The 18,003-nt window shown below is 49.2% G+C and overlaps 1 protein-coding gene across 1 annotated transcript in view; it reads left to right on the forward strand.

Annotated features, from left to right (window-relative positions):
- Window positions 1-18,003, forward strand: part of Abca4 (ATP-binding cassette, sub-family A (ABC1), member 4) — a 126,605-nt gene that overhangs the window by 10,805 nt on the left and 97,797 nt on the right. Inside the window, exons 2-6 of the mRNA XM_005385003.2 lie at window positions 1,202-1,295; window positions 2,267-2,408; window positions 4,554-4,693; window positions 9,768-9,895; window positions 13,964-14,161. Coding sequence (XP_005385060.1) covers window positions 1,202-1,295; window positions 2,267-2,408; window positions 4,554-4,693; window positions 9,768-9,895; window positions 13,964-14,161 — 702 coding nt within the window. The remainder of the gene's footprint in view (window positions 1-1,201; window positions 1,296-2,266; window positions 2,409-4,553; window positions 4,694-9,767; window positions 9,896-13,963; window positions 14,162-18,003) is intronic.

An 18,003-nucleotide genomic window follows, 5' to 3' on the forward strand; every position in this document is an offset into this window, starting at 1 on the left:
CTGGAAGCAGTCTGTATGTCTATTAGCGGATGAACAGATACAGAAAATGTGGTTTCACATACAATGAAGTACTACTGTGCCACAAAGAAAGATAAATTTGAGTTGTTTGCAGGAAAATGGAAGCACCTTAAGACTATAATGTTGCTGGGGATTAAGCTCAGTGTTGCGGCACCTGCCTGGCAAGTGCGAGGTCCTGAGTGCAATTCCTGGTATCCCCCTGCCAAAAAAGAGACTATAATGTTAAGCAAAATAAATCAGACACACAGTTTAAATACCACATGATTTCTGTTATATGAGAAACCCAAAATATAAATTAAGAACAAAATAAAACATAGCTAATACAAAGTAGGGAGATGGAGTTTTCTCAAAGGAGAAAGAGATCAAGAAATGCAGGGAGGTTGGGTGTGGTATGCATGCCTATAATCCCAGCACTCAGGAGGCTGAGGCAGGAGGGTTGCCTGAGGCCAGCCTGGGGCTACCTAGTGAGTTCAAAGCCAGCCTGAACTGCACAGTGAGAACCTGTCTCCCACCCCCTGAAAAAAAGACAGAGAGAGAGAGAGATGGGGGAGAGGAGAAGGAAGGAAAGGATAGGGCAGAATGAGAGGAATTAAAATGTGTAATGTATATGTACTAACTCCACACGAGGAACTTAAACAGTAGGTACTGCAAACATGCACAAAAACAAGAAGGAAGGGGATCAAGAGATGGGCATGAGGGAACAAGGGGATGAAAAAAGATATTAAGATATATTATGTACATGTACCAATGCCCCAAAGAAATATAAACATTATGTACTAGAAACATGTGCTAATAAAAAAGTATAATACCGTAAATACATAAACCAGTGTCAGACACTTATTGTCATTATCAAATATGATGCACTGCAAATAATTTTACATGCTACACTTTTATGCAGCACAGTTGGTCAATTTACACCAGCATCACCACAAAAGTATGAGTAATGGATTATGCCACAGTGTCACAACAGCGTTAACAGGACTTTGCAGCTCCGCTATAATCAGTGGAACCACAATGACATATGTGGCATATTTCACCGCTGATGAAAATGCTATGCAGCAGCACATGATGACAGCACCACCCGGCCCAGGCAGCGCAGGGGGAGGTGTGTCTGCTCCGGCTCCGCCTCCTACTATCATCGCCTAGCGTCACTGGTCCTTCTCTTTTTGTTTTGTTTCTCCAGATTCGCTTTGTGGTGGAACTCCTGTGGCCTTTATCTTTGTTTCTGGTCTTGATCTGGCTAAGGAATGCCAACCCACTCTACAGCCAGCATGAATGTGAGCATGGGGGAGCCTGGCCGAGCCCAGCAGACACTGCCAGTCCCTTCCAAAGGAAGGCCTTGGGGTGGGGTGCAGGGACTGGATCCGCTTTGTCGTCATTTCATGGCTACAGTGTGTGAAAGAGATTCATCAGCATTACACAAAAGCTAATGTTTAATCCCACATATCCTAATACTTACATGTGGTGCTGAAGGAATACGCAATTGGTTTTTGTTTTCTTTTTGAGGGTTTTTGTTTGTTTATACCTGAACTCTCACCCTTTTTAAGCAGAACAGATTATAGATGATTTCTCTGAAATAAATCAATCTAGTTCTGTTTTTCAATAAAGTGAGACTGATTTAGGGAACATGTGGTACTTGAGGAAAATAGGAGAATGAAGGATATACAACCTTACCTCATAAGAGACTGTCTCTTAGCTCCTGGAGGCCTCTGGGGACCCATGACAAGCCTTGCAATAGCTCTTGGAGCTACAGCCTTCTTGGAAAGCCTGCACCTTCCGGCAGGCAGGATGGTGTCTAGCCCATCTAGGCAGCTGCCATGGAGGCCTGGAGGGTTATGAAAGTTGCTCTGACCCCTGTGATTGGACTTCACTCTCTTGGCCGTGGCTTCCAGCTTCCATTTCTCGGTCAACCTCCCATCCAGCAAACACCGCCCCCAGGAACTCCTATCCCACAGTCATGCTGCATTTGGGGGCAGGTACAATGCACACGGGTCCAAGGGAAGCCAGGACCTCTTTTCCTCAAGCATCAGCATCCTCCCAGAGCTTCGCCTCGCAACCCACTGCACCTTTACCTCGAAATGAGCGGCCACCTCTCTGCACTTCTGTGCCTGCCTCTGTGAGGACATTTGCCTGCTCCACATTGGAGGCTGATATTCTGAAAAATGAATTCCTGAGGACGACCCCACTCCCAGGGCCTGTGCCCTGCTTGGTCTAGTGACTAATTCCCTCTTGTCTTCCTGTTTTAAAGGCCATTTTCCTAACAAGGCCATGCCCTCTGCGGGAGTGTTGCCGTGGCTCCAAGGGATTTTCTGCAACATGAACAATCCTTGTTTTCAGAGCCCCACCCCAGGAGAATCTCCTGGAATTGTGTCAAACTATAACAACTCCATGTAAGTACTGAGCTTCCCACACGCGGGGAGGGAGTAGCACACCCTTTCAACCTCCTCGTGCACGCCAGTGCACATGCGTGCGGGCACACACGGTGCGTGGCCCTGTCAGAGTGTCTTCATGGCTTGCTAAGCCCCTGAGAAGGGGCAGAGAGGGCTTCATCTCAGGTACATTCTATTAACAGGCAGGGCACCTGAGCAGAAAGCCTCAAACTAAGTCCACATGAGCGCGATTTCTTGGTCCTTGTATTCCGGAGGGGTGACCTTGAGTCTGACGGCAGTCCCTGCTGCAGCATGTCGTCCATCTGCTTGGATGGAGTCACTGCGTGAGGAAAACTCAGTTCCCTCACCCTCTCACTGATCAGCCCAGACAAATCTCGCTTCCTTTAAAAGCTTCCTTGGCCACCTTAAGGGTAAGAAAAATACCAGGGAGCATGCTGAGGATAAATTAAGTCAAGTTCACAAGGTGGAGTTTACTTCTTGGGAGAAAATGATGGATTCTAAATCCTCTTTTGTAATTGCCATTGTTGCCCTTGAGAGGCAAGATCTTGGAATACGGCCTGAGAGTAGTGATTCTTAACTGTGGGGCTGAAGACCCTTCCAAGAAGCTGATGAAAACTGACGAGCCTTCTCCTGAGAAAAATGGACCCTCACACACATCTTTGCATTGTACATGTGATTTTAGGGAACTTGTGTATTCCAGGTTAGTAACCTCTGGCTTGACGTTGAATTTCAAGCCAAACCCCATAGCAAGAGTGTACCTGTGGAATGTCCTCTGAGTAGTGGGAGGGCATGAGGTGAGCATGTCCAACAGTCAGAGGCTCTGGGATAAAGGCAGAGCCACCCTTCACTTGCTGTGCTGACCCTGAGCCAACAAAAGTTCACTGAGGAGTAGGTTTACCACATTCGTATAAACACCGGGTCAGATGGAAAGTGAAATATTTGGTGACTTCCATTTTTTCAAGAGAAGCTAAATATAATTCTCCCATGACAGACTTGCATTTTTTTTTTAGTTTTCGTAGGTCAGCCTAATGTTCCAAGGTGGCTGTGCCCTCCAGGAACAGATTATGACTGCTTTTGCCAGACAATGGCAGAGTTGAGCAGTTGTGGCAGAGACTGCATGGTCTGTATAAATATCCTGGGATCGTTATCTGTTTGTTGATAAACATCATGAGATAAACATTCCTGCATTAAATGAAGATAGAAGAGGGAACCCTGTTCTTCCCTGGAAAGTTAGAGAGGTAACATTTTAGCTGAGCTCTCACTGCTGCAGACATAACCTTGAAGCTTTAGTTCATAGTCCACACTGTGAGACTCTTTGAGTTTCCTGACAAGAACCATCTACCCATCCAGGCAGACTCCGTGGGGCACACGGTGGGATCAGGGAGCCTTGGAAACACATCAGTGAGGTTATAAAGACCTGCAGCAGGACTGGCACTGGCAGTGTGAGGGCAGGAGTGGGAAGGGGATCTCCAGACTCTACTTCCACTCAGCACCTGAGCCAGAAATACGGTTCATGTGTCACATACATCTTATGGGTGAGATATTGGCTTGCTCAAGTTGTTTTTGTTTGCAAGGCACAGAAACCCATTCCAACAAGTGTAAGCCCTGTAAAGCTTTCAGGGATAACAGCCCTCTGCGCCACGCATGCAGTAGGTTTGCCACTGCTGAGCATTCTCCAGGGGCAGCCCCAGGAGGACAGGGACAGAGCCAGAGGGCCATCCGGAGCTGCTCCTTCAGCCTTCCTGTCGAGGCCAGCAAGGTCTGGATAAAGTATGGATATCAAACCTACGCCTGTGAAGGAGTGGAATGGTAGGTTTCAGAACTGGGCAGAGGCAGGGAAGAACCTTGGATACCTACCAACATCATCCTATATGGACTTCTCCAGACAGAGACACAGTGTGGGGTTGACAGGTGATCCAGCCCGGTCCAAACTAGGATTGAACAAATGTCCTGCATGAGCACCTACATGAGTACCTCTGTCCTACAGGAGCAAAGAAGTTTTTAAAAAGTTTCTTTTTGCAGTGGTAGTACTATAAAATATGTAATGTCATCAGTAATTCAAGCACACAATTTTTAAAAACAGCAAATATATTATTATGCTATGAAAACAACAGCTTTTTGTTGATGTGGCTTTCTTTCTTACAGCTTGGCAAAGGTGTTTCGAGATTTTAAAGAATTCCTCATAGATGCACCAGAAAGCCAGCAGCTTGGCCAGATTTGGACAGACCTCCGCACCTTGTTCCATCTCGTGGACACTCTGCGGACTCGCCCTGAGAGAACTGCGGGTAAGCTGGGCTTCGATGTTCTCACTCTTCACTTGTCCCAAGTCTCTCTGGTCAGAGAGGTTGATGATCCAGGAAGGACAGGGAGATTCTGTGGGAAAAGATCCTAGAGGAGGCTGGAAGGGATGGGCTGCAAAGGCAGCAGGAGGGTCATCCTGGTGGGGCCACCAACCTCATAGGGAGGAAGCTGGGCGGGAGAGCAGGACCGGCCTCACCCCCGTGAGTCAAGAGACAGAAGGGAGAATGCTAAGAGACACGGTACTCTGGAGAGTGCCTGGCCGGATCAAGGCCCAGGAGTTTGCAGAGCATGGTAAAAGTGAAGAGTCCCAGGGAAAGAGCTAACCAGAAACACAGAAGCAATGCTAAGTATCACTGAGGAGCGGTGGGGGTCAGAGGACACAGATCTATCATGATATAAAACTTACAGTCGCAGGATTCCTTCCAGTAATAGCATCTGAGGCAGAGCAGGAGAGCTAGGAGACGCAGGGGTGGGGGCCTGTAGGGAGGCACCACGAAGGCTGCGAGGGCAAGAGGACTGAAGGCAGTGAGTGTACTACGTACATCAGGTCCAGGCTGCAAAAGGATGTATAAGAAGGCAGAAGTACCAAGATACGCAGGGGAAAATGGAGAGACAGAGATCAGAGGTCTCAACAAGTCCCATGACCCTAAGTGAATGAGAAAATGAGCAAGATAGAAGGATTGGTGGCTGTAGTTAGAGAACGAAATATTGAAATTTAGGATTTAAAGACAGCCAGGCAGATGGTGAGAACAGGTCTCCAAGAGCACCAAGGTGAGCTGGAGCAGAGGGGAAGGGACAGGTGAAGGAGAAGCGAAGGGATGGGAGGCTAAGCTGTGGGGCTCGGCAAGAAGATGGCAGGAGCTGAGTACTCAGGTAGGAGCCACTTGGAGTCAGGAGCAGTGAGGGAGAGGGAGAGAGACCTCCCTCCCCTGTCTCTCCTCCCCGAAGAAAAACAAAGAACAAACAAATGCCAACAAGAGTAACACACCGGCATGTCTTTGTAAAAGTGCGAGTGGATGTTGTGTGGATGGCCCGTCCGTAGCGGACTCCCTAGCAAGTGGCAGGAGGGGCTGCACACAGCAGCTGGAATCAAATCCCCTGGAGACGGGTAAATGAATGGCTGTAAGGAAGTAAATCCCCAAGAGTCCAGGGTCATGCAGTTTGGTGGTGGAAAGAGCCCTCCCAGAAAAGATCCCCAAGGAAATGAGGTTCAAAGGCTGTGAAGGCCGCAGTGTCTGCGGAGAGATGCAGCCTCCCTAGTGTGGGCCAGGTGACTGTAAGGATGACCTTAGAGAATGACAGGCCTGAGGAAAGGGAGCCCTAAGGGCTCTGCTGAAGAGACAAGAGAAGCTGGATACCACAGCTTCTGCCTTGAGTTCCAAACAAGAAAAGTAGGAGCGCAGAATAAATCAAGCCCTCCTCACCCAGCACGTGGTGCAACCACTTTGAGATTCAGCAGATATCGGCACCTGCTGTGAGCCAGGCACTGCGCTCCTCTCTGGGAGGGGAGAGATGAATCAGGTGGGAACAATGACCCTGCGGTGTAGGGTGCTTGGTGGAGGGAAGCAGCGGAGTCAGGAGGAAAAACTACCAAGAGAATCTGATCCTCATCCATCTTGCCACCTTCTGCCTTTTTCCCCAGTGGGAGCAGGAAAGCACAGGAATGTGTTCAGACTGGCACATTGGGATGATTCAATTATAGTCTCATCATCTCAAAAATACTAGAGCATGTATTTTATGCAATCTTTTTCTACAAACCAGATTACAAACAGTACATTCTTTAGTGCTCTGGAAAGAAGAGTTTGTTTTAGTTACCTCAAGTTTGAAGGACTATGTAAAATAAGAGCACAATTAGCATTTTTAACAGTAAGAAAACAAAGGGCTGTGGGAGTGGTGCACCAACCAGAGAGTGTTCTTTCCAAGGTTAAACAAGCAGAGGAACTGGACACGGGCCATCCAGCTCCTAAAGTGACTGTTTCCCCCTTCATTTGGCAGGACCCATGAGGAGGAGGACTTTTCATTTACGTATCTGATCATCAGATTGAGCTAGAGGCTAGAGGAAGTGTAGGGGAAATAATTCCAAACCACAGTTTCTCTGTGGTTTGTACAAAGTCTGAATGAGAAGCAAAATCACTATTGCCTAATCCAAAAGCAAGACTAATTGCATTGGCCTACAAGTGCTTCTTTCTGCAGACCTGCAGGCTGTGGGAAGAGTTCCCCAAAGGACAGCAGCTCTGGGAACAAGGGGCCAGCGAAGTCCAGGCGAGGCTCCTCAAAGGCTGGGAACAGAGAATACAGAATCCCCAACCCTGAAGGTGTGCGAGGGGACAGGGGTCCAGCCTCAAGGCAAGGACACGGTGTTTGGAGGAATTGCAGACCGGGAACTGAAGCCCACTGTCAGGCCCACAGAGTCTTCTGGAGACTGTGCAGGAGTCCCCTGCGAGGCACAGCAAAGAGCAAAGAGCTGGGCCTTTGAAAGCTCGTGGGCGGCCGTGGCCACTGTGTACTTCTGCCCATCAGCTCCAGTCACCTGGGAAAGTATGCAGTGCCTGGCCCGGGCAGCATTTTCCTTTCCAGCAAACCTGTAGTGCTACATTCTCAGCAGGGGAGGATTAACGGTGAAAGACCAGATGGGAGCCCCCTCCCCTCACCCCAAGCCAGTTCTGTGGTCTCTCAGTCATCCTTACACCCCCCTCCCTAGGAGCCAGCCTCGCGCATTCTCAGTTCCCTGGCCCCCACCCCCAGCTTCTTCTCTTCCCAGGGAAGAGAACAAGAAGAACCGCATTTCACACAAAATGTACCTTTCGGTCCTCAGGCCCCGGTTCACATTTCTCCCTCAGGAATCTAATGAAGAGACTGTCTGGTATCGCCACTGCCCCTTACACCTCGGGCCCCCAGCTCCCCTGACAGGTGTGCACTGAATCACAGGGCCCTGCCCTTCACTGCTCCCCCCAGCAGCCCAGTCACCTGCGTGGTACATCGCAGGATGCCTGGGCAAAAAGACTCCCCATTCCCCTGTCTGATCCCTTCTCCCTGCCAGATCGGTGTGTGTAAGGTCATCGGAGTATGTTAAAGAATAACTATGAGATAAACAGCCAAATGGTGTCCAAGTCTCAGGTTAGGATCAAAGGTGTCTACAGAAGACCTCGTGTCATTCAACAGCGAGGCCATGATTCAGTGTCAGGCCCCAGTGCTGGCTGCCACAGAGAGGTGAGCCCTGCCTGTCAAGAAGGACTGAGTTTTGCCCCAGAGGAAAAGGAAAGCAGTGGAGCCCAGTTTGGAAGAGGGAAAGATTTACACTTTTGAAAATGAGAGAAGCCCCTCCCACGCCTCCTGCTCCCTTGAAGGGCTGCGTTGAGGTCCCCCCAGAGCCTCCAACTGCTCCTGCACAAACAGCAGTGATCCTGCGCTACCAGCTGAGAGGCCTCTGGCTTGCAGGCAGTCCTGCCAGGCTGACCCACACTCCTTTCAGAGGAAATTGTCAGCAGTGTCAAGCTGGACAAAGTGCCGTACAGGGAAAATCACAACCTGAAAATGGAAAGGAAGGCCATCAAGGACTTGGGTGGGAGGTCATCCTGGCTGCCTGGGGAGGGGGAGGTAAGGGTGGGAGAGGATGGTTTGCTGTGGAGTTGGAGCCACGAAGGAGCAGGGCATTGAACGATTCAAGCCAGTTAGTGAAGAGCTAGAGGCTCAACAGTTAACCAGGCTCCCGCAGAGCTTGGGGTGTGGAGTAGGCATTTTATCCTAGCCAGAGCTCTGCCTCCAGGTTCAGATGGTTTCGCAGAGGTCTGGACCAGCCAGCTCCTCCCTGGTCAGCATCTCATGAGCAGCAACAGTGCTAGTTTGAGGCTGAACATCAGCAGGGGAAGGATACAGAGGGTGGGTGCTAGAGCTCATCCCCTGGGAGTGACAGGAATCACATCAATGTCATTAGAACGAGCATTTGTTGAGTGCTATTTTCAGGCCCGGAAGCGAAGCATTTCACATTCCTTATTCCTTATTACATCTTAACACTTTGGTGAGGTAGACAAGGAAAGTGTGGAGGCTGAGAGAGGCTCAGTCTCTAGCTGCATGGCCACCTTAATGGTCAGGAGTCCTTGGTGTCTCCTTATAAAGGAATTTCTGTCTCCAACAGGTTTTCCTTTTGCTGTTGTTCGGTTGGGAAGAGAGCTGTTTTGTTTTGCTTGGCAGTATTGGAGCCTTCACACTGAGCTACATACTCAACAACTGTTTTATTTTGAGACAGGATTTCACTAAGTCACTAAGTTGCTCACAATGGTTTCAAACTTAGGATCCTCCTGTCTCAGCCTCCCAGGGTTCTGGAATTACACGCATGTGCCACCACACCCAGCTTCCAACAGATTTTGAGTGAAGCCACAGAGACTGTGGCTGAAGATGACCAGGACAAGCCCACGCAATAAGCCTGGCTCTGCTTTTTCCATTGAAACTTTTCTTGCCCTCAGTAGGCCCACCTGTTTTTGTCCATGCCAGTACCCGGATTTGAAGAGTGGGCTAAGATGACAGAAATGCCAGAAGGGTCCCCTCCCCTTTGACAACTGCAGTGTGGACAGGCTGCATATATCTCTTCCAAAGCTAGGCCAGCACCGTTGGCATTTAGGGGCCAGATAATTCTTCATTTGGGGAGGTAGAGTTGTCCTGTGCATTGTGCAGTGTTTAGCAGCACCCCTGGCCTCCACCCTGTTGTGACAACTAAAGCCCCAGATGTTGTCAGATATTCCCAAGGTACAAAACTGTCCGGCTGCAGCTCTCCACCCAGACCCTGCTGACAGCCACTATTCTAGATGAGCCCGGCAAAGTACCTGACACCTAACCCTCCCTAGGCTAACTTTGCCACCTCTGTGCCTACCTGCTTCAGGAGCAAGTGCTGGGCAGTGTCAGTGACAGCTACTGGCACCTGACCTCCAGGTGCTCCCAGGCAACCCCAGAACAGAGCCTCCTTTGGAAATTAAGCTTAAAATGTTTCTAGTCAATTCCAGTTGCTTTCCTTTTCTTAACCTGTCTTTCCTTCCACACCCCATTCTTCTCATTCATACGTAGGAAGAGGAATACAAATTCGGGATATCCTAAAAGATGAAGAGACACTGACGCTATTTCTCATGAGAAACATTGGCCTGTCCAACTCAGTGGCCCACCTTCTGGTCAGCTCCCAAGTCCGGGTGGAGCAGGTAGGTGGTGTCATTGGCCAGTGGTCCCTGGAGGGGTGGGGTAAGCACTGAACTTGAGAAAGGCAAAGATCTTGGCTTTTCTCTTTTCTTCTTATACTCATGTTAAGAATCCCTGAGTCATGCCCCAGATTTAGAAAAGTACCTGGGGCCCGCTGAGACTATGAACATTCCTGTCGCAGCACTTTGAGGCACACCGATCCTGGCAACACTGAAAACATTTTAAGTTTTGTTACTGGAAGGAGCTGAGTGATGATACGGCTCAAGCTCTCCTTTAGGGCTGAAGCAGTCAAGAGCTATTCATTTACTAGTCAAATGCTTGGGGATAGCTGCAGGTACAAGAATAGTGTGAACAAGCCTGGCAGGGACCCTGCCTCAGAGAGTTCACATTCCAGTGGGGCTGTTTCCAGTTGTCAGGAACTGTTGGTGGGGGAACAGAAGAGGTGTGCGTCGAGGACAGTTTACGGGGAATGATCAGGGAAGGACTCCCTGAGAGCTTATTTGATCAGCCCTCACTGAAGAGAAAGCAGCCACGAAGACAACGCAGGACAGCTCTGGCAAAACTGGCTCTGGCCAAAAACTGGCTTGTGCCAAAACCTAGCAGTGCAGTCTCTGCATGTGCTAAGGTCACCTCCTGAGGTTATCAAGTCTGATAATGGCGAGAGAGGAACCAGCTTCCTCTGTATTGAACCACTTTCTTCTTGGTGCCAGGCGAACTCCTTCTTCTATGTTCCTGCAGCATTTCTAACCTGTCTCTCTCCAAGTCTGTTTCATCCATTTTAATAATTTCCATATTTACACAGAGCACCTTCATCACACACACATGACCTTCCCATCCACCAGCTCCTTTGTCCCTCACAGTGATCCCAAGGTGAGGTGTCTAGTGATGGCATGATTTGCACACAAATATGGAAAGAAATTGTCATAGCCAGAGTAGAATCTAGGTCTTCTCATTACCATTCCCACATTTCTTACTGTAGTCCAATTGTCCTCAAAGCCTGGAGACCAGCCGCATCAGCAACATCCGCGCACTTTTTAGAAATGCAAGTTTCCAAGCCTCACCCCAGGTGGGCTAAGTCCGGAATTCTGTGAACAGGGCTCCTGGGTGTGTGGGTTTTTAGTATGAGGAACACGGAGAATGCAAGATAGGCAGTGGCTAAGGACTCACTCCCTCCGGACTCCCGCCCTGGCCAGGTCTGCACCCACTCCCGCCAAGTGGGGAGACCAAGGCACAAAGAAAGACATTCGGGGCTATCAGCCCTGAGCCAAAGAGCTGCACAGGGTGCTGTCCTTGCATAGACCAAGTGGGGGACCTCGCTCCACATGGAGGTGCCTAGTTCCGTGGAGGCGCTTTCATGCTGCCTCCCCACATCACAGTGAGGGAGCCCATGCTTGCTTTTCTGACTGCTCAGACTGAGGTGGTCACCAAAACGGGATGAGGGAAACCGAGGTTAGGCTCCTGGCCAGGCGTGGGGTGGCCGGCCTGGCTCCTGGCACCTCCCAGCTTCTCTCACACCCCCACCCAAGGAGAAGTGCTCAAAACACCAACTGCTCGTTTTCCCCTTCACTTTCTCTTCAGCTCATAACATGCCAGTCCTGGCAATGCTTGCGATGATTTCCAGTTCGCAATAAAAGGAAGCTGGAGATAAGCGCAGGAATTTAGGGGAAATTTCTTTTGAGTTCCTACTGATACGACCGTTGGAGCTCTAGTTGCTGTGCTTCTGGCAGCAGGCATGAGGCCCTTCATGGGGAGCACAAGGGGTTGGGGCCATTAGACTACGCCTCCATGGAGTGTCCAAGTGTCCCTGCTGAGTAGCTAAGTAGCAGGACCCAGGGGCCTCCTGTACTTTGCAGAGGTTGTTCACACCAACCCCTCTGCACCTCCCGCCCACCTCGCTTCTCCGCCTGTCTTCTCACTCCCAGTCTTGACCTCAGCCACCATCTGGCTCTGACTCATCAGTGCGTGAACCAGCACTTTCAGCCACAATGGCAATAGCCACTCTTTTGCGCCCCGTGGTAGCTTGCAGCTGCACAAATGACCATCCTCGTTATCGGGGAGTTTGTGTTCAGAAAAGGATGTTCCTCCTGGCCCTCTCTGCTTGGCCTCTGAGCACAACTCCAAAGGCAGTCTTGTCACCCCTCACTCCATCCAGGGAATTATTGGAGGATGAAAGTACTACAGCTCCCTGGCTCATCACCCTGGAAACTCCTAAACATACTTCAAGGCCCAGATCAAATGCTGCCTTCTTAGTAAAACACTCATAAACCGCCTTTCTTTGTCCCACTCCTTCTCTCTTCCTTCCTCGCCAAAGAGCTGACAAGGAGTGACTAAGCTCTGAGTTCTGATCTCAGCACGACCACACACGAGTGTGACCTCAGGCAAATTAGTGAACCACTCCACACCTGTGGGAAGAATACAGTGTAAACCATGTACAGTGGATGTGGGGGTTAAAAGAATTAATGCATATGAAGTATTTAGAATGGTGTCTGACACACTAAACAGTAAGCGCGAACTACTTTCACTAGCTATCCATCTCTGTTCCCCAGTTCCTGTCCCGGACCCCACACAAGGAAAAGTCAGTGAACTGGCCTTGAGAGTGAGTGAGTGGGACCTTCCGTGGTGTCCCACAAGCCAGCTGTGGAAGTTTCCCAAGTGACCCCTCCCCCGCCACTTCCCTCCTCTGGAATCTAAGAGGCTTGGACAAAATGAGCTTATCGATTCTCTCCACCTCAAGTGTTCCCAACTCTGGGATTAGAGACGGGGGATAAGAAGTGAGGTGTGGGAAAACAGGGAGGCTTTACGTGATCACACACCTAGATAGATACAGGGCGCTGGGATGGAAGAAGCCATAGCTGAGCTGTTGCTAGCTGTGGTCCGTGCCTCACGCGGGGACCAGGCTTTTCCATCTGATGGAAACAGTTTCCACACAGGCACAGCCTGGGCCTGCTCTGCTCCCAGCCCAGAAACCTGTATAACCGGAAGCTACATGAAGTCTGCAGTGCCCAGATAATCTCACGAACGTTCTCCTGGTACACAGGTCTCACCTCTATGGGAAGTCTGGGACATCAGGAAGCCAGGCAGCCAAGACCCCTGACTAGGGTTGCTAGCCTTCTTGTCTCCTTAACCTCTGGAAGTCGCCATGGGCATGGTGCATCAGAGTCACTGTCCGTGAGTCCTCCAGGAGGACTATCCAGGCCTTAGGGTTGTAGGTAAAATACAGGATGCCTAGTTAAATCCAAATTTCAGCTAAACGACAATTTCTAGCATAATTATGTCACACTTAGACCCTTCTTGGGAAATACTTATATTAAAAAATATTGATCATTATTTATCTGAAATTCCGATTTAACTGGACCACTGGTATTTTTATGCACTGAATCTGGCAAGACCAAAAGCAGAGGTTAGTCACTTGTCATCACTACAAGTGTGTCCCTTCATTCCTTTACCCAGCCGCGAAGAGGTCCTGACTCTACCGTGGGTCGTGTGCAGAGAAGATGATCTCTCACATTTAAAAGGCTCCCTGACGCAGTGAGGCGTGGGAGTGTTACAGTTTCCTGTTGCCACTGTAACAAGTCACCACAAACTTAGTGGCTTCTAACAATATGGATTTGTTACCTTGAGATTCTGGAGGTCAGAAACCTGAAAGTCAAGGTGCCAGCAGCTGCCTTCCTTACTGGGGTGGTTAAAGAAATGTATCTTCTCAACTTTTCCAGCTTCTGGAAAGACTGTCCAGTGATCTTTAGTGAGTGGTCTCCGTCCACCTGCAAGACCAGCAGTGGCACATCAAGCCTTTCCCACATCACATTACTCTAATTCTGTTTCTTCTTCCTCCTTGCAGTCGCAAGGATCCTCATGGTTGCACTGGGCCCACCCAGATAACTCAAAAGGATCTTCTTATCTGAAATCAGCTCATTGGCACCCTTAATCCATCTGTGATCTTAATTTCCTTCACCATGGAATGCACTGTATTCACAGGTCCTGTGGGTTATGATGTAGGCATCTTTGCGGGGAGGGGGATACAGTTTTTCCCAAACACAGGAGTGTTCAAGTGTGGCTTCTCCTCCCTACAGTTTGCTCATGGAGTCCCAGACCTGGCGCTGAAGGACATTGCCTGCAGCGAGGCTCTCTTGGAACGTTTCATCATTTTCAGCCAACGACGTGGGGGGAATATTGTGCGTGATGCCCTATGTTCCCTTTCCCAGGGCACCCTACAGTGGATGGAAGACACTCTGTATGCCAACGTGGACTTCTTCAAGCTCTTCCGTGTGGTAAGGAAAGGGTCTAGGTGTTCCCCCCTTGAAAGTGATCTTGAGACAGGTGGGCCTGGGGCAGGGATCCAGGAGTCACTATGAGGATCCTCAATTAGGTATGCACTTGTGGCAGATGTGTGTCCGCTCCAAATGTGGGGTAAGTGCTCTCCATGCCTCTAGCAGTGTATGGTTAAGGAAGGAGGAGGCCTGGCTTGATTCCTGCCCTCTCATATCCCTGATCAGTGGTTTTAAGCAAGATATAGAGCTTTTCCTGGCCCTCTTATTCGTCCATACAATAAACATAGTACTTTAGATAGAGTGATAGAAAAACAAAAGTGCACATATATATATAAAGTATTTAATAAATTCCAGTGACTGAAGATTTCATGCTTCTTCCTCTGGGTCTGGTCTTGACCTCAAAAGTTATTGTTTCTAGAGAAAAAAAAAAGAAAATTTCAGTCTCAAAACTTTGGAAACCCTGGATCTAGCTCAACCTGTTCTAGAAGCACCTCCAGACAGAATCCTTAGGTGATGATATCTCTTCTTTCGCCAGACAAGTAAAATGAGAGGAATTACACACAGCAGGTGTAGCACAGAGATTGTCAGACTGCAGGGCGCATGAAAACCATCAGAGAGGCAGGTACAAGATGCAAGTCCTGTGTCCCTATCCCTGAGCCTGGTACAGGAGAACTCTCCTGTTACCTCGGGAGAGGTCACCTTGACCGCGCTTTCAGCGACACTCAGAGTCCTTTGGAGAAGGTGATATCATGCAGATAGTATTTCTAGCACCAAATTATGCTTTTTATTTCTTTTGCCTACATTTTAATTTCTAGAACTGTTTTGGGAGGAATGTCAATCACTAAGAATTGATTTAGGAAATGTGTATTTTGTCTACAGTTATGGTATTCTCTCAAATCCCAGAAAACCCATTGTCCGCTTGTCGTTAAGGCTTTTAAAAATAAAACAAGACCCCACAGTTTCTGCCAGAGTTCACTCTGACTTCCTTTCAAACTGTGACTTTCCCTTGGAAGTTCCTCTCCAATTTCCCCAGCTCATCTGGGTGGGCCTCCAAAGTGGGTAAGAAGGGTCAGGACCTGGGGTGCCACCACCGCTGAGAGTCCAGGGCCCCAGAAAAGGACTCCAGACTTCCCACGCTGAGGAGAATAAAAAGGCGTGCGGTCCAAACATCTCTGTCCAAAGTTTTAAAAGGAGCCCAAATTTAGACACATTCCTTGGTTTGTTTCAGAGTTAAACAGAAGAGTAAGATGACAAAGATGCCTTATTCAGGGCAGCTATGCTCCAACACAGCCAAGAGCACAGTGTTGTGTCTCCGAGCCTCTGGGATTCCCTGCTCCTTTAGGGCAGAATGAAGGAGATCCATTTCCCCTATGTGGGCAGTACCTGTTCTCCCTAGGCACAAGAACTCTGCACTGTTCTTGTCACTAAGAAGGGAACAGAGCCATGCTTCTCTTCTTGACGTACCTTGGCCACTGTGTGCTATAGTTAAATTTTTCTCCTGGGTCATTACTGTCAGTTCTAGGAGAGAGTCCTGGGTATAGCAGAGTAAGGGAGCATTGCAGCAAAGCTTTCCATTGGTGACTTTGTGTTAGTCCACTTTTGGTTACTATAACAAACACCTGAGACAATCAACTTATAAAGAAAAAGTGTTATTTTGGCTCAAGAGTTTTGTTTTGTGTTGTTTTGTCTTGTCTTTTTGAGACAGGGTCTCGCTATGCAGTTCAGGCTGTCCTTGAGCTCACTTTGTAGCCCAGGCTGGCCTCGAACTCGCAACAATCCTCCTGCCTCAGCCTCCTGAGTGCTGGGATTACAGGCGTGGGCTACCATGCCCAGCTGGCTCATAGTTTTGGAGGCTCCAGTTCATATTCAATTGGCCGCATAATTTTGGGGGCCAGGGTAAAGCAGCCGAGCATGGTGGGAGCATGTGGTGGGACAAAATCACTCATCACATGGCTAGTAAGCAAAAGAGAGTAAAAGGAAGAGGCTAGGGTCCCATGATCCCCTTCAAAGGCATGCCTCAATGGAAAGGCCTCTCACAAGGCCCTATTTCTTGAAGGTTCTACTACCTCCCAATAGCACCAAGTTTGGGACCAGGCCAGTTTTAATACTCAAAATCTGAATTATTGCAGACTCCAGCCTCAGGCCATTGGATTTATATGTTTACTTTGCAGACAAGAAAGACCAGAAAGACTTTCCTTCTGCCCTTACATGCTGCCTTGGCAAGTACTCAGCTCCGAAACCAGGGGTTTACTTGGCCAGGTGCCCTCTCTGACCTCAGCCAGGTACTGGGTGCTGGCTCACCACCTCTGTGCATGTGTCCATGTGCTCACAACTGCAGCAGCACCCGGTAGGGTTAGGTGCTGTGGTGAGGCCAAGTCTCCACAGTAAGGTCAGAGATCAGCAAACAAGCCAGTCCACAGCAATAAAGCTTAGAAAAACCAAGATCAAGAACACCTGCTCCCCAGAACAGCTGTTCCTAGGCTGAATCATCCACAAAAGTGGTACATATGCAGCCCCCATCCTCTGAGACGATGAGTCAGTGGGAATAGGACATAACCTGTACTTCAGTATTTCTTTAGAGCTTCCCAGATAATTCCAAAGTCCAGCCAGTGTTGAGAATCAGTGACCTAGAACACAGGAGTTTAATTTACAATTCTAGTTTCTGTAGACAAACACAGTAATCATTGCACCCCAAATGCCTCAAAGGCTTCAAAGCCCTCATCTAATCACCTCTAAGTCCAGGGTGCTGCGGCAGTGCTCCTCCCTCCTGTGACCTTAACAAGCCACAGAACTGCAGAACTTCAGTGCACCCAGATTTTGCCTAGGAAAGAACCCCAGGAAGACAGTGACCTCAGTGGCTTCCAGGACTGCCCCTACTTGCCAGCCTCTTATTCTAGCTTCTTCTCTGTGGGGAAAGAGCTGACCAAAAGACTGCACACAAGCCCATCTAGTCCTCTGGTGCCTTTGAAGTGTGCTGTTCCATTGGGCAAATGGAGAGAGCCGCTACACATTTTTTAAAAACTACTGATACATAACTTAAAAGAAATTGCCGGCATTATGATGGGATTTTACTTTTATTGATGCTGTACCCATCCTCCTTGTGTTTTGAGGAAAATGGGCCTGAGGCCAGCCTGAAGAGGCTCAATGCAGACAAAGAGGAGCACGGCCAGCCCTCTAGGCCAGGCTGTTATTGCAGCTGGTTGGCGCACAGCCATGCTGCACCCAGCGGGAGGGCCGGGCCCTCTGCTCTGGGCTGTTTCTGTGTGCACGTAGTCAGTATATAAATATGATTTTATTAAATGCCAAGTCAGTTCTCATTAACAAAGAAAGAGGAGGAAATCTCAGTAAACCACTGTGACAGCACCTTCCTGCACTGTGTGAGGAGCAGGGGGCGTGGGTGGGGTGGGGGTGCGACCCCTGAGGCCTGGAAGCCTGTAGAGCCTCGGGAAAAAGGAGGGAGGGGTCAGCACCACCTAGGACCAGCTGTGCTTTTCCTCTGTCCCTTGGAGGTCAGAAGGGAGTGTTGTCGGCCTCAAATCCAAATGCTGGACACATGGCCTTACTCCCCACCCATCCACATAGGTACACTCGGGCAGACCCACCCAACTCCTCAAACACGAATGCACCCACTCATGTGCGTGCATGTGCACACACACAGCTGACTTGTGACCTAGATGTGCTGGACACAAAAGGAGAAAGCAGGTAACCGAATTTTTCCAAGGAGATTCAGCCCCTCTTGGTTTCACCTCTGATGGGACAGTTTGAAGGAGCATGTCTCTGCCTGGGGGCTTTTCAGGCTTAACGCCCCCAGCTTGAAACCCAAGGTAAGAGCTGGGCCCAGG

Source organism: Chinchilla lanigera, unplaced genomic scaffold (genome assembly GCF_000276665.1).
Source record: "Chinchilla lanigera isolate Chin_1 unplaced genomic scaffold, ChiLan1.0 scaffold00022, whole genome shotgun sequence".
Classification (NCBI taxonomy): Eukaryota; Metazoa; Chordata; class Mammalia; order Rodentia; family Chinchillidae; genus Chinchilla; species Chinchilla lanigera.